This window comes from Gossypium hirsutum, chromosome D10 (genome assembly GCF_007990345.1).
Source record: "Gossypium hirsutum isolate 1008001.06 chromosome D10, Gossypium_hirsutum_v2.1, whole genome shotgun sequence".
Taxonomy (NCBI): Eukaryota; Viridiplantae; Streptophyta; class Magnoliopsida; order Malvales; family Malvaceae; genus Gossypium; species Gossypium hirsutum.
The window spans coordinates 21,428,277-21,444,069 of NC_053446.1; the positions used below are offsets into that span (position 1 = coordinate 21,428,277).

At 33.0% G+C, this 15,793-nt stretch overlaps 2 protein-coding genes across 9 annotated transcripts; one reads left to right on the forward strand and one right to left on the reverse strand.

Moving 5' to 3' along the window:
• Positions 1 to 738: 738 nt before the first annotated feature.
• Positions 739 to 10,613, forward strand: LOC107914606 (BAG-associated GRAM protein 1). Of its 5 annotated transcripts, none has more exons than XM_016843554.2 (18): positions 739 to 1,156; positions 2,181 to 2,231; positions 2,318 to 2,415; positions 4,509 to 4,584; positions 6,601 to 6,729; positions 6,833 to 6,879; positions 7,041 to 7,161; positions 7,305 to 7,421; positions 7,661 to 7,690; positions 7,835 to 7,934; positions 8,403 to 8,509; positions 8,625 to 8,747; positions 8,856 to 8,960; positions 9,069 to 9,215; positions 9,382 to 9,435; positions 9,837 to 9,900; positions 10,001 to 10,062; positions 10,188 to 10,613. In XM_016843554.2, the coding sequence occupies exons 1-18, from the start codon at positions 962 to 964 to the stop codon at positions 10,347 to 10,349; spliced, it is 1,788 nt and encodes a 595-aa protein (XP_016699043.1). In that variant the 5' UTR covers positions 739 to 961; the 3' UTR covers positions 10,350 to 10,613. The 5 variants fall into 5 exon arrangements, with proteins under 5 accessions (XP_016699043.1, XP_016699044.1, XP_016699042.1 ...); XM_016843553.2 differs by having other exon boundaries at positions 740 to 1,156; positions 8,625 to 8,768; XM_016843556.2 differs by having other exon boundaries at positions 1,079 to 1,156; positions 2,162 to 2,231; positions 8,625 to 8,768.
• A 147-nt stretch (positions 10,614 to 10,760) lies between these two features.
• LOC107914608 (transcription factor bHLH153) lies at positions 10,761 to 14,767 on the reverse strand. 4 transcript variants are annotated; one of them, XM_041102196.1, is made up of 6 exons: positions 14,209 to 14,767; positions 12,851 to 12,974; positions 12,300 to 12,365; positions 11,974 to 12,033; positions 11,501 to 11,569; positions 10,761 to 11,284 (listed from the first exon to the last, which is right to left on the reverse strand). In XM_041102196.1, exons 1-6 carry the CDS (start codon positions 14,226 to 14,228, stop codon positions 11,132 to 11,134), a joined length of 492 nt encoding a protein of 163 aa, XP_040958130.1. In that variant the 5' UTR covers positions 14,229 to 14,767; the 3' UTR covers positions 10,761 to 11,131. The 4 variants fall into 4 exon arrangements, with proteins under 4 accessions (XP_040958130.1, XP_016699047.1, XP_040958129.1 ...); XM_016843558.2 differs by having other exon boundaries at positions 11,968 to 12,033; XM_041102195.1 differs by having other exon boundaries at positions 12,851 to 12,977.
• Positions 14,768 to 15,793: the final 1,026 nt, after the last annotated feature.

Genomic DNA, 15,793 nt, shown 5'->3' on the forward strand with positions numbered 1-15,793 from the left:
ACTAGACAGGTGAAAACCACTGCATTAGAGTTTCAACAATGTGATCTAAACGTCAAAGTGAAGAGAACAGAGGAAATAGGCAGATTCGTGCTTGGCAAAAAGACCCAGAGTAATGGTGCTTGGAGCTTATAATTTCAAGTTGCAAGGTTGTTTCAGGAGGACTAAGATGCAATAGGAGCATGGAAGAGGGGAGAGAAGGAAGAAAAAAGAAAAATAAATAAATAAAGTTTTTGCCACAAGTTATAACATTTTTGGTTAAGGAATGATTGTTAAAAAAGATTAGAGTGGGAAAAGTGTTATAGTTTAAGGCAAATTTTTCATCTAAGCCGTATTAAAATTAAGTTTTGATTTAGTAGTAAAAATAATGTTTTATTAATGTTAAACAATACAGGTTTAAATCTAACTGTATACAATTTTATTAAGTTTTATTAAGTTTTTTAATTATAAAAAGACTAAAATATTATCTTATAATATAATTTATTTTAATTATAAAAAGATATTTTTATAATTTTTTTAATTAAATTAATACTTAACTTGTGACGACAACTCAATCAATTTTTAAGTTAAACAAATCACAAAATAAAGTGGGATTTATAATTAAAATTGGAGATGGATGATTATAAGTTTTAATAATGTTATTTTTAAGGTTAAATTTACATTCTCATACGCATCGCGTACTACCCAAACATTAAGTACAAGATATGAGTTAAGGGTATTTAAGACCTTAAAAACTCATTAACGATCTTTTACCAGGTGTTGATTGCCAAACCATTCAACCTCCAACGGTCTCCTGCTTTGACTCTCTCCCCCAAATACAGATTATTTCATTTACAAGTTAAAGAACCCTAAAATTAAACCCTTTAGATTTTAATCAAAATGTTGATCAATTTCTTTTCTAATTTAATTTTATAGAAACAATAGTTTCCGAAATAAGCAAAGGGGAATCTTTTCAAACATAATTATGATGATTGAAACAGCATTGGTGGTGGAATATTTGGTGCCGTCTTCCTGGGAGATCAAAGTGGCGGTGGCCACGTCGGTGTTCTTGATCGTTTCTTATTGGATTTATACATTACAAGTTGGAAGTGGGAGTGGCGGTGGTCGATCGTTGCTTCAGGAGGATTTTGCTGATGCAATTCTGGACGATAACGACAAGGTCACTTTTTTTACGTCTGTTTGAAGACTTTTTTTTTTGTTTCAGTTAATTTTGATGGTATTAGTTTTTTTTTAATTTTATTTGTTTATGCAATTTTTATTGTGTGGATGATGACATTGGCTGAAGGCAAATTCGCTTCTCTTTTCTGTTCTTTTTTTTTTTGGTGTGTGTGTGCGCGCGCATTTTGATTGATCTATTGTTCACTTTGTAATAATTACGTTTTTTCTTTTTTTAATTTTTTTTAAAAAAATTTGGGTAACTTTTTATCTTAATTCTTTTACTAATGGCACTGAGTCAATGTCAGTTTAGTTACTTAATTCTTAATTTTGTTAGTTTTGGTTCTGAGCGAATTTTCATGGATTTTTTTCCCATTATTGATAAGAATTGAGTTTTTATTGTTAATTATCTTGAACTCATCCTTTTTTGTTCTTATTAATTTAAATTTTAAGTGAAGTTACATTTCATGACTCTTATTTAGTGATCCTTTTCCCTGTGACTTTCTTTTCTGGGTTCATTTATTCGATTATGGAATATACGTTGTGTGCACATTGTTGGAAAGTTACTTTTCTGTGTATTTAATCCGTTTCCATTAACCTTATACTTATTTTTCTGGTATTTTATAGAATTTTTTTGGCAATTTTGTCTTGAATAGAGCACAATGGTATAGTATCATGCCTACATTAGTTTCTTCTTTATGATGTCTATTATTTATAGCTGGTAAAATTTGTAAGAGGATGGATATTGATGTTTGTCAGAGAATCTTCTGATGAAGGGCGAAACGATCTCTTGGCTTGGCCTCAAACACTTTTTGGTTGACTTCATCTGTCTGTTAAAAAGGATATATTGTAGATGTATTTTTATTCTGTCCCTTAAACGCACTGCTATAGCTTTTTAACTTGATGCAATCTGTAAACATGAACATTTTGAATCTTACTCTATTGTAGTACACACAATGTTGTATGCTGCTATTTTCACGGAGTAATTTTCCACTTTTTTGACATGCAGTTCTGCACTTATTTTGTAGATTATCCAATTCAAAGGAGATCTTCCTACCAATTCTGCCTTCATAATCAAGGTATTTTGGATTTTCTTTCATGTAATGAGTCTTTTTTTTAAATCCAAAATGAGATCGTCTTCGCCTTTCTTTTTTACCTTTTCCAGGTTGAATTGTTGGCAGCTAAGAATCTCGTTAGTACAAACTTGAATGGCACATCAGATCCTTATGCTATCATTACTTGTGATTCTGAAAAGAGATTCAGGTTGTTTTTTTTTTCTTATTTTTTTTCGCTACAAGTTTCAACAAGTTGATGATTTTCATTTGATGATTTCCATCTCTTTTAGTATAGTTTTCGTCTAAATATAGTTTGTTTTCTTAGAATTAGGCTAGACTAATAGTGCACAAGAGACGTACTGACTGGGAATAATAGCATTATTCTTGCCTTATAATATAACACAGTGCCTTTTTAGTCCTTATATGATCATTACCATCATCACACCTTGTACTTTGGCTTTTGGGGGGGATTTAGAGCATTTAAAGTTGTCACTCACCAGTTACTTGATCTTGAGGCTGTTTATTTGAATTTATTTTTTTAACTTCACCTTTAGATTTTTGTTTGTTTAAGATTTTTTAGGTATATACTTGCTTTCTTGATCTTTAACGGAAAAAGGGGTTTTTTATTTTTATTTTTATTTTTATTATTTGAGATTACTGTTAGGAGGGGGGGGAGCTTAACTGTTATATCTTTTAGGCTCTTGATTTTTCTTTGAAATTGTTAAGAATAACCAAACAGGACTGAATCACAAGGTGATTGATGGGGAAGCCGAAGATTGTTGTCTTCCCTTTATCTCAATTGTTGTATAAGGCCTATTGTTATTGATAGTTTTGCTCTTTAAAGGGAGACTGAAACCTTAGGACTCATAAGAGAAAGACCCGGATCTCTTTAGGGTATTTGATGGATATTATGTTAGGATTTATTATTCCATACGTCCCTTTAAGTAAGGGTCTGTCCTATTACATAAATAGGAAACCTATTCTAGAAAGGAAATAAATTAATTGAAATAAAATCACAATCAAGAAACTTAAGTAAAGAAATAAAATCACAACCAAATCACAACCTAAGCCTTAATTAGAGAATCAAAATTGATGCCCTTTCCTAACATAGGTTCGGCCTACAAAAAGAGCTTGTCCTCAAGCTCGAAGTCAAGATAGCTTGATGATAACTCAGCCCGGTTCAGTATCAATTTGAGTTTTGGTTCTACATCATTCGAATAAGCTACTTCTAGCCAAAAGAGTTTCTTACATTGATGCCTAACAATATACAGTTCATCACAATTATAACATAAGTCCTTCACCCTTCTCTCAACCATTTCTGTTCTTGATAAAACATTTTTTATAAAAGAGGTTGATGAAATTTATGGAATTTGCTTCAGTAGTTCCCCCTTATTGTTGCCTTCAGAAAGTTGGGATGTGGGAACTGTCATATTCTCTGGAGAATTGAAGTTGCACTCATTACCTTGCCAAGTTCCCCTATGCTTGCTTTCAACATGTAACATTCACTGGTTCTGTTTAAATCCTCTGGTGAGGCTTAAAATCATGACTAAATCAGGCATTTGTGCATTTGAACATCCAATTGAATGGAATCATCTAATTCAACCATGAATGACCCAATGTGACTATCCCCTTGAAAAAGTCACTGATAAAGTTCTATTGTTCCGGTTTGTTTCAAACTAATCAAATCTCTCAAGGGGTTGTTGCCTACTTGAGGGCCAAAATAAAGGTAGCAATTACTACAGAATTCTAACCAGTTCATCACACGTTGATGGGGAACAGCGGAATAGGATCGAGATCTTTCAAACAAAAACGGAATGGGAGTGTAGTGTTTAACAGTAAGTCACATTTGGGAAGAAGTAAAGTTTTTAGCTTCATGATTTTCTTAGTTTGTATTGGATTGATGAAATTTCAGCTATGCTGCATTCAAATATTTGTAAAATCTAAATTGAAACTAGTGAAAGGGTTAAGGACAGATGACTAAAAAAAGCAGAGTTCGTTTTGTTGTTTGGATCTATTGGTCTTTAAGTTTGTGATATTGATAATATTCTATCATAGATGTTTAGGAGAATTGGAGAAACCATGTATCTTATACATGTACGAGCCTTAAATTATTGAAATTATATAGTTTTATGGTAAGCATAACAATTTTTTTTCCCACTATGATGTATCTGAGAACTAATAAATGTCCAGATATAAAGCTTTGTGGTTTGCATAAGTCCTTTGTTTTTTTAATAAAGAAATATACTATTATGTACCCCTATTGTGTTTACATTTCTTAAGACTTTACTTCTGTTGTTGCAGTTCAATGATCCCTGGTTCAAGAAACCCCATGTGGGGAGAGGAGTTCAATTTCTTTGTAGATAAGCTTCCTGTCCAGGTTTATATTATAAGTTATTCTTGTTATAGATGGCATCTGAACATTTTAAGCATGCTTTCTTTGTCAAACATGTATGCTTTATACCAAACCTTGGGTTTAGTTTAATAGCACGTGCTTCTGATTTAAACCAAAGTATTACAAGCAGCATTATCATTGCCTTCTTGCTTCAATGTACATGTTATGTTAGAGAATATAAGTTGAAAATAATTCTGATTCTGTAGATGACCGTGCCATCACATTTTGTTTCATCCTCCTCCATTTTACCAGATTACCTTAAAGAAAAGTAGAATACCTTGTAGGTGATCTTCTATCCACTGGGAACTTGCATAGTTAGCATTGATTTAACCTTCTAGAGCAAGAGTATCACCTTTTTAGAACAAGATCCCTTTCCTTTGGTTCCCTTTTAAGTAATGTAGCACTCTGTAGCCAACTTGAATATGAGGTTCTCTTGGATCATGCTTGAATTGACTGATTACACTATTGAATAGGATATGTTTGGCCAAGTATGAGCAAGATAATTCAGTCTACCAACTAAACTCTGGAACATCCTTTTGTCCACAACTGTTTCTTCTTTAGTTTCTCCGAACATATGATTTGGATACATTAGGTTAGAGACTGGATTACACCCAATCTTTCTTGTTTCTGTTGATAAATCAGTTGCATATGTAGAAATCAGAAAATAGAGGAAGAAAAGAAAGGAATTTATGAATAATTATTTTTCACTAACATATCAAAAAGGAATGTTACATGGATATTTATACAAAAAGAATAAGCCTATCCAAAGAAAGACAATCAGTAAATCAAGCTATAATCCTTGAATATAAGTTAATCTAATCCCCTAATATAAGTTGTCAACAGATTTAGAGACTAGTAAACTGCCAACCCATACTTTTGCTGAGATATGAAGATCCCTTGTGTGGAATATGTCACTTCCATACCAAGGAAGTACTTTAGTTTTCCCAGTTCCTTTATCTCAAATCTATGTACTAGTCTCTATTTCAATTCATACTTCTCTTTGTCATCATTTCCAATCACTATAATGTCGACCACATAGAAGAGAAGCACAATAACTCTCCTTGCAGTCGAATGCTTAATAAAAAGTGTTATTTTCTTGATTTTGTTTAGAGCCAGACTCCATAAATTTCGCAAGTCTCCCAAACCATACTCTAGGAGATTGCCTTAACCCATAAAGGACCATTTCAGCTTACGCACCTTGCTGCTTGTATCTCCCTCAAACTCTTGTGGGATGTTCATGTATATTTCTTCATCTAAGTAACCATGGGGTAATGCATTTTTAGCATGGCTTAATATATTATTTGGTACTCGAGTTCGACACTTTTTTCTAATGTGGTATCTGTGTTATTTTTGGTCCAATTTAGTCCCTATATTTGACAAAAGTTATATACTTTGGTACCCAAAAGTAAATGTGTTAACATTTTTAGTATTTAATTCAAGTGTTAGGGTTGATTTGATGAAAGTTAATTGCTAATATTATTATGTTTGAATTTTTCATAATTTTTTATTAGAATAAATTTAATTTAATTGTGAATTTGTTTAATTTTGTAATTAATTTGTCAAATATAATGCTATGGATGTGATTTAATTTGGGTTTTAGGGTTGATTTGATGAAAGTTAATTGCTAATATTATTAGCTAATTGTGAATTCTCATCAAATCAACTCTAAAACTTGAATTAAATCCTAAAAAAGTTAGCATTGTTATGGTTAGGTACCAAAATTGTAATTATATCTTTGCTGGTGCAAGCCATGTAACATGAATGTCCCTGAAAATATATCTGTCAGTATTTCTCTCCTAATTCTTTTCATTGTAACAAAAAATTTACTTATTGTAACTTGAGTAGTTACTTGCATATTTATATACAAAAGTAAGATAAGGGTAATCAATAAAGGATGCATTTGTAAGAGATAAATATATGAAGGCATCTATATTAAAAACTCATTTTTGTTTTCCTATGTGGCATGCTTGTCTAAGAGAATCATTCTTACTCACCTTGCAGATACACGTGACAATATATGACTGGGATATAGTTTGGAAGAGTGCAACTCTTGGTTCAGTTACTGTTCTAGTTGAAAGTGAAGGTGACAGTACCCCAGTATGGCATATATTAGATAAACCACCTGGACAGGTGTTCTTTGATTCCCAAGTTCTGTAGTTATCTTGTTTATCTGGCTTCTTTGCATTATTTCTTAATTCTTATAAAGATCAATGAAAGGCTTTACGTCTTTCAGGTTTGTCTACATATTAAAACAATAAAATCACCTGTAAAGTCATCCAGGTAATCTTGCAGCTTCTTACATGAATGTCCACTAAAAATGAAAATAATTTTGTTAAGCTAAACTTTTTTCCTATGCTAGTCCCATTTAGTGACAAACACGGGTAAAATTATGTTTATTGTCTCTACATTTCATTGAATAGTTTGAAAGCTTTTGTTGACAGGCGTGTAGATGGATATGCTGGAGCTAAAGCTCGAAGGAGTACTTCAGATAAACAAGGGCCTAGAGTGGTTCATCAAAAGCCAGGGCCTTTACAGACAATATTTAACCTCCTTCCAGATGAGGCAAGTCCTATAAAATGTCTTTCTAACTAGAATTATTATAAATAAATTAGGCATGGTATGGTTATAGTAACAAATAGGAATTCTTGGGGCAATCCCATTTCATCACTTCTAGCTGCAGCTAACAAACAGACAGTTTCATTCAGGTTGTGGAGCATAGTTATTCATGTGCACTTGAGAGATCATTCTTGTACCATGGTCGCATGTTTGTTTCTGCATGGCACATATGTTTCCATTCTAATGTGTTCTCCAAACAACTTAAGGTTAGCTTGCCAGTTTGTTGCATTAATTTACGAAAGCTTATCCTCTTCTTAAGATGTGCTGACATTCATAGTGCATTTATGGTAGAATCCAGAGACAAATTGTCCTCCTTCTTCTTTAAAGGGAAAAATGATTAAACTAACTAAAAAGATAAGAAACTTTTTATATGTTTGACACCTCCTATGGTATTATAAACTGAAAGGATGTGTTAAAATCTTAACAACTTTTGTTTAAATAACAGGTGATAATTCCATTCGGGGATGTAGATGAGGTAAGCTATATTCTTCTGATCAGCACTTCTTAAAGTTAGTTTTGTGGCATGAAAAAGAACTACTATAACTTACAAGCATTTTCTTGACCATGTTGGAGAAAATTTTGAATGTTCTTTGTGCATATAATAATTTGGTCTATGCAGGTTCGTAAGAGTCAGCATGCATTCATTAATCCTGCAATAACAATCATTCTTCGGATGGGTGCTGGTGGGCATGGTGTACCTCCATTAGGGAGCTCTGATGGTTAGTAACTAAATTCTTTACCAAGCATTGAAGCTTTAGGGATTTATTTTTTCAAGATTGTGAACAAAGAGCATTATGTAATTTCCTGTTTATGTTTGGTTTCTACAGTGTCTTTTAGAGGTGTGTGACTGTGCTCTGAAACTTCATATGTTATTTATTACCGATTCCTTTTTGAAATTTAGTGTTTATTGTTTTACCAAGTTCAGAATAGGTCTACGCTCTTCTTTATCATTTAAAATTTTACATACTTCTCTTGTGGTCGTTTGAAATGTTTTTCTTTTAAAATACAGTATTAGTTGATGTCTTACACACTGGGTTTTTTCCCTTTTCTAGTTATCCATTCAGAGATCTTTTCATAGATTATTGCTTCGTTAGGAATAACCCAATATTTCATGAGCAAGACTGTTTTTAGCATGAATCGAGTAAAGGTGTGTTTATGTTGCTGTTGTTTTTCTTTTCTTATTTCAGGTAGAGTCAGGTATAAATTTGCATCATTTTGGAACAGGAACCATACAGTACGAGCATTACAGCGTGCAGCAAAGAACTACCATGCAATGTTGGAAGCTGAGAGGAAGGTATTTTGCATGTGATCTGTGACTTCTTGTTTGATTCTTTCTTCTACTCAACTTCACTTCTGATTTTTTATCAGATAAAACAAATTTTCATTTGATTTATTTTTGTGACATGTAGGAGCGAGCAGCATCAGCATTGCGTGCACATAGTAGCTCTATGAAAGGTATTAGAACGCAAGCTACAGCTCCTCAAGAAAAAGCACCTAGTACTGAAAAATTACTACGTTTTGTCAAAGAACAGGTTCTTGTTGATATCTACAAAGTATGCATCGCATATTTTCCTGTCTTTGTGGGCTTTTATTATGTTGTGAATGGGTATATTTATGATTCATGAATTTTTTTCCTGCAGGATGTATTTCCTTGCACCGCTGAGCAGCTTTTTAATTTATTATTGAGCAATGGCTCTAGTTTCACAAATGAATACCGTACATCACGTAACGACAAAAATCTTACAGTAAGCTAAGATAATTTAGTATTCTTCCATGCTTATTCTATTAAACATGCCTTTCGTATTAGACAAATGAATTGAAAATTTGTACTTACTCTGCTGTGCTACTTTCAGATGGGACAGTGGCATGTTGCAGATGAATATGATGGTCAAGTGAGAGAGATTACCTTCAGAACCATTTGTAACAATCCCATGTGCCCTCCAGACACTGCCATGACCGAGTATCAACATTTTGTTTTATCATCAGATAAGAAAAAGCTTGTAGGACTTCTTTTGTTGTCCATTCAGTAATTTCTTTTTTAATAAACTGTCTTACTTTTGTGAAAAAATTCATTGCTTGTGTAACATATGGCTATTTGCATCTTTATTGTAGATTCTATGTTTGTTTCATTTAATTGAGTTTAATCAATGTTCTTTCTTCTCGTAGGTTTTTGAAACTGTGCAACAGGCACACGATGTTCCATTTGGCTCCTACTTTGAAGTAAGTATTTGAAACTTTCTTGCATATCACCCACACTGTTATTGATCAAAGACTTATCATCACCTAAGTCCAATCAAGATGGAAATTGCTGCTTACACTGTGGCGGAAGGAAATGCCCCTTTTGCAGGTTAACTGGTCACTTACTTGCCAACAGGGCAACGGGAGTAGAGACTTATGTTCAATGAAGATTAGGCCAAATATAATAGCAATGTCTTATACACTTGGATATTAATTATGATACCATTGTGGTATGAACAACTTGGTTCGACTAACAGTTCTAACCTCTTGGAAGAATTATAAACCTATATATACGTGTGTGTGTAATGTTGCATGTTTTTGTTCTATTATTTATGTTTTAGCTTCGAGATTAAAGTGACATCATTTTATTTGTGCTGCATCAGGTTCACTGTCGATGGACTGCAGAGACCAATGGAGAAAACTCAAACCTTTTAGATATAAAAGCGGGTAAGCTTCAATTTTCTTATGGTGCTCAAGTTCTAAGAAATATATTTTCTTTTCCTGAACCTCAAAGATATGAACTAAGGGATGTTTCAATTTTCTACAGGTGCACATTTTAAGAAATGGTGTGTGATGCAATCGAAAATAAAGTCAGGTGCCATCGAAGAGGTATAGCTACAGTTGAACCATTGTCTTCTCAATTATATAGATGAATCCCATACTTTAAGAAACCCATTTTGTCTTTTTCTCCTTTGGTATTAGTCTGAAGTTCTCCTTTTGCCATCTTTGTGCAGTACAAGAAAGAGATGGAGACAATGTTAAATGTTGCCCGTTCATACATCAAGTCACGTACTTCCGGAGGTGAGACCAATAACATGAACAAGTCACGTACTTCAGAGGTGAGACCAATAACGGGTCGTCACCAACAGACGATTTCAGCTAACTTGGGTAATTAATTTCCTCCAATTTTATTGTATAATGTCTTTTTGTGTGTGTTTTCAATATGGAAATGTTAGTCATATGCATAGGGATGAGGGTTTTTTGGGAAGAGGCATAGATTTATAACGGAACTCAAAACGGTTTACTCGGAAGTAAAGTAACAGAGAATTTTATTGTAATGCATTTTTTCCGGTTAATAGGCTAATGGCATGTAAATGAAAATACAGAACTTGCATAAATTTTTTCTTCAATTGTTAATTAGTAGTATCGTTTGCTGTTCACTGTTATGATCTTAACAAAAAGAAAAATCTTTAAACCATCTTCAAGTGTGAATGTGAGCACCAACGACAAGTCCAATCTATACATTTAAGTAACAAGAATAATTCCCTCGGATACCAAAAAAAATATGTCGTGAAATAGACCAAACATTTAATTTAGTGACTGGCACATTATTCCGTATATTTTATTCGAGCGCCATACATGTTAAAAGTGGTTAATCAACTCATGTTCATCAAGTTACATTTTACAATACATGATTAGGAGAGATCAATTAATTTCTATAATTCAATACAATATTAAATGCAGATCACTGGCTTAAAACTAAGTAGGCACAGGACTGCATTTCTGGATACACAATCCTACTAGTTTCTCGATACTAACATCCTATCTCAGTGCATTGTGCTATAAATTTTGCATCTGATTAGGAAAATTTTGTGCATTCAAGATTAAGTTGGTTACCTTTAAAACCGGTTCCAATGAAACGTTCAAAGCCTACCGGTCACCGATGAAGGAAAATATGTCAATTGAATTGTGAGAAAGGCTTGTCAAATTTTGGTGAAGTGGTCTTGATGGGAGCCCAAATATCAGCACCATTGCTATGAACAACTCCCATGGTATACGAGAGTGGAACAAGACATAAACCTTGGCTTCTAAGGCTATAATGCTCTAGCTCCTGCAAGCACAAGAAACAGCCATTTAAAATCCAACCATAACTTCTGAACCATGGTTCCCTAATCAATACCGTTATTGTATTTCGAAATAAAAGGTGTTCCAACAACAGACATCGAACTAAAATCGGTTCCATAAATAGGGATGACTAGTGTTTTTAACACGAGAAGTAAACCCAAGTAAGGAGCAGTTCAAGGCATAATTAATCTTCTTTCTGTACCTGGGCCGGTTTAATGCTTGCCTGCATATTATTTGTCGGCGAGGTTTGAAGATATGGAGCACTCAAAACCTGAAACCACAGTTATATCTATTAAAAATGCTATAATGACCTTTAAAATGAAAAAGATAAAAGCAATTATTTCGTTTCCACTCCCGCCTTTAGTTTTCTTTGATAATCATTTTTGTTTCCCTTTTGAAAATTGCCAAGTCCGAAAGAAGAGGTAAGACAAACTGCACAGCCAAAACCTCCCCCGGGGACATTTTTAAGTCAGTCAAAGCTTGAATCTCTTAAAATCTAGGCTGAAATTGTTCAAAGCTTGATTCCAGACTGAGACTGCAACTGTCAAATCTCCCTAGGTTCATGTTTAAATACGCGGTGTATTCATTGAAATTTCAATTGCTGATCTTTAGAAGCATGCATTTAGATGTTGCAACTAATTCCAACTAATACGGAAAAGAAAAACCGACCTTAACTTGTTCATGAAGAAACTGTATGTATTCCATTGCCTGCAGGAGGACAGAAGCTGTATCGGTCTGCAATGAACCAAATAGAGCTTCAAAATCATAGCAAGATCGGCAACTTTATGCTGAAAGACGACTTCATTCAAGCCATAGTAAACACTAAAATACAATCAATGCGGTGTCAGGATTCAAGTTTTTAACCGATAACAAATATTGGACTTGACCTCAAGCCAATCTCCGCCAGAATCAACCGACTAAGCTATAAATTTCTATGTTGATGCTAGCACTATAAATGTATTGCCGCTTTTTCCAATGTGAAAAATTAATTGCCAAAATACCTTTCCGTATGGCGAAACAAGCTGCTGCAGAGTGACAATGCGTTCACCGACCTTATCTTTCCTATCCTATTGCCAGAAAGAAAAATTAAGATTATACATAAAGAGATCAAATCTGCATTTCTAGAAACCGAACCAGAATTGCCTGTAAATGAACATAAGTAATGGCTGAAGATGCATTCTGAACAACATTCGGGAATATTACCCCTAAAACAAGTTAAAGAACATATTTTACACCATGCGAATATAAATTATACATCTGGTTCCAAGAAAAGGCTACCATCACCTTGCTATTTTCCTCTAAAAGTTTGCATAGGTTTTCAGCACAAATTAGGAAAGGAAAAAAAAATAACGGATGAGTCAATCTGCGAATTAAAGTGAAACACTGTAAATCAAAGAAAGTTACATGTAGCCAACCCCAGCTAATGGAGATTAAACTATAATCAAACTGAATTGACTATCCCATCATTTTTCGAGCACTGGAGGGATTCCTTTAGTATAGCTATGAAATAAATATAGAGGAGACATAAAAGGGAGTAAAGGCCGCTAAAAACCTTTGTCGAGATCGATAAGTCGGACTTCTGTCGCTTCGACGCCAAAGGAGTGAAACTGCCATGATCAACAGAGCAAGGGCTCCTTTTGTTTTCCATCATCGCTCTGACCTCTATCCCGTTTTCACTGCTTCAAAAGAGTGAGGGGAAAAAAAGAATCACACACTGGAATAGCACCATGCAACCAACGAAAATAATCTAAAGCTGAACAGCGATGAAAAGGATCATTGAAGATATTACAGACAGTAAGTTAACTAGACTTAAAGACCGCGATTATCGAACATCATTCATCACAAAAGTAAACGATCATCTAATCAACAATTGTGTTCTTTGAAATCATCTACATTCAACTATTGTAAAATGGAATCATCCATATATAAAGCAAACCTAAATGCAATAGAACCCTCGAAATATATGAAAAACACTCATAGTGGACTATTATATTTTAGTCAGAGAAGAATCCATGGTAGGATACATCCAATTTGAAGCATAACAATGAACTTAAATCTCATTCTCAGTACATAATTTAAAAAAAAAAATTCATATGATCTACATCAGACACCCTTACATTGTTTGAATACTGGGGAAAAAAATTTTCCGTTCTTTTGTCAGAGGATAATCATGCATTTATATGTCAATAGATACAAAATTTTATAAACATCTCATCCATTAATTTAATCACAACATAATTTAAAACAATAATTATGTATTAACTGTCGGTTTACAAACGGACAATAGTTGCATGAATCAATGAAAAACAAGCATATAAAATTGGGAAAAATACAAAAACGTTGATTAAATAATTCATGGAATAAGTCAAAAACACAAGCAATATGTCACAGACAAAAACTTACAAACCAACCAGTGACATCATTTGATTCCATACACGATAATCAAACGGTGGAAAAAGCATCAAGCTTCAGTTAAGTAGTCATAGTATAAATAAATAGAAACCCCTGATTATCTAAAGAATGATCTTTTGTGGGACCAGTTTATGGAAAATTTTCCCATGCATGGATGAACCATAAATAAATCCAATTTGCATTTTGAATTAATAACTTAATGATACCAATCAAACATTATGACACTTAAAAGAACTATGATTAAACAAATAATTTTCAAGGTAACATTCAAGTATACTACAAATGATACAAAGCAATAGTGTGGTTACACTCAAAAGCAAGAACTCCAATTTCATGAAAAAACAGAGTAGTATTAAATACAAAAAAGAAAAACCCAAAATAAGATAGCTAATAGCTAATGTATGTATGTATGCAATACAGATCATATATATTGAATTAACACTACAAACAAAGCTGCTTTGAAGCAAAATAACTAGGATAGGATTTGAGCAAACTCACCAAGAACATAAAGTTTGCATTGGCCAAAGAGCTAAAAGCAAAAATCTAATGCCTTGTACTATAACTTGAAAACTTTCAAGACCCAAATTCAACAAGGGAAAAATTCCAAGTGACACCCAAAGTAAAAAGCTGCTTCAGTGTTTTCACTTTCTTCAACCAAACTATCAACACCCCAAAGTCCGAAAGCCAGCTCTTATTTCTTTTTCTTTTTTTTTTCTACTTTTCTTCAACAAAACATTAAAAAGAACAGCAATCTTCTTTGTGGGACTAAAAAGACTGGACCTTTATTGCCAAAAACATGTCAGTTTGTGTGAATCTAAACAAGGTGAAAAGTTTAAGGAACAATCAAAATCCTTTTAGTTCAAAATCTGCAAGCTTTAAACCCTAAACACTGGTGAAGGCTTAAAGAGAGTGAGGAAGAGTGGAAGAAATGGGGTTTGTTAGTGAGAGTTAATAACGTTTTTATAAGGTTTTGGGAGGGGAATGAATAAAAATAAAAATGAATAATTTGTTCATTGTTTTCTTATTTGACAGCTAATATCCAACCATGCAAAGTGACACAGCACCATACATAGATAAGAAGAGTAGTTGATTTAACCTTAGATTTATTGTCCAATTTTTTAATTTTAATTATTTTATTTGCTAATCAGGTTGAAAGTGACTTATGAAATCTCTCCACTTTTTCCTTCCTCTGTCTCTTTTCAAACTTAGCTGGCCTGCCTTTTCATCATTTCTTCTTTGTTTAATCACCAGCGTAATCTCAATAATTGATAATAATATATTCAATATTTCACACATTCACCAAATAAATTTTACCATTTCATGTTTCATTATACCTAATTACCTCCAAACAAGGGAATACCAAAAACATTTGGCCTTGCACCATTTTTCCTTTTCTGTAATTTACGAAATTAAAACTTCTATTAAATCATTTTTTAACATAAGATTCCATTCAAGAAAAATTATATAAAACAAAAAAAAACAGACGAGATAAACATCGGCAAAATTAGAAAATTATTTTTAAGTCAAATTAATTTTTATATTTTTATAATGATAAAAATATAATTTTGTTATTTTAATAATTTATATTTTATAATTTTTAAAGGATTAAATTAATTTATTATTATTATTAGAGGTTAAAATATAATTTTATTATTAATTTAAATTTTTAAGCTTAAATAAAAAAAATTCATTTCCTAACTCCATTAGAGACAAATACATTATGATTAAAGGATAAAATTAAGAAGGAACAAAAATTTTATCCAATAATTGATTGAATCAAACTAAATATATGCATATTGTGTTAAATTAAATCATAAAAAGAAAAAAAAATATGCATATACGTGTTGCGTTTGTAAATTCGACGGTATATCTTTGTCAGAGCAGTTTCCATATTCAGGTCGGCGGTTTTTCTGAGAAGGTGGGTCCCACGCCTTGTCTGGCTATTCCTCTCTGTCACGCTCCCATCAAACTCGCTTTATTCTCAAATCTTCTAATGTGGATTATCCACACGTGGCAGTCATTCATCAAGAGCGTGGTGTTCACGATCTTGAAGTGAAAAATGGAGAGAGAAAATGTTGAGGGG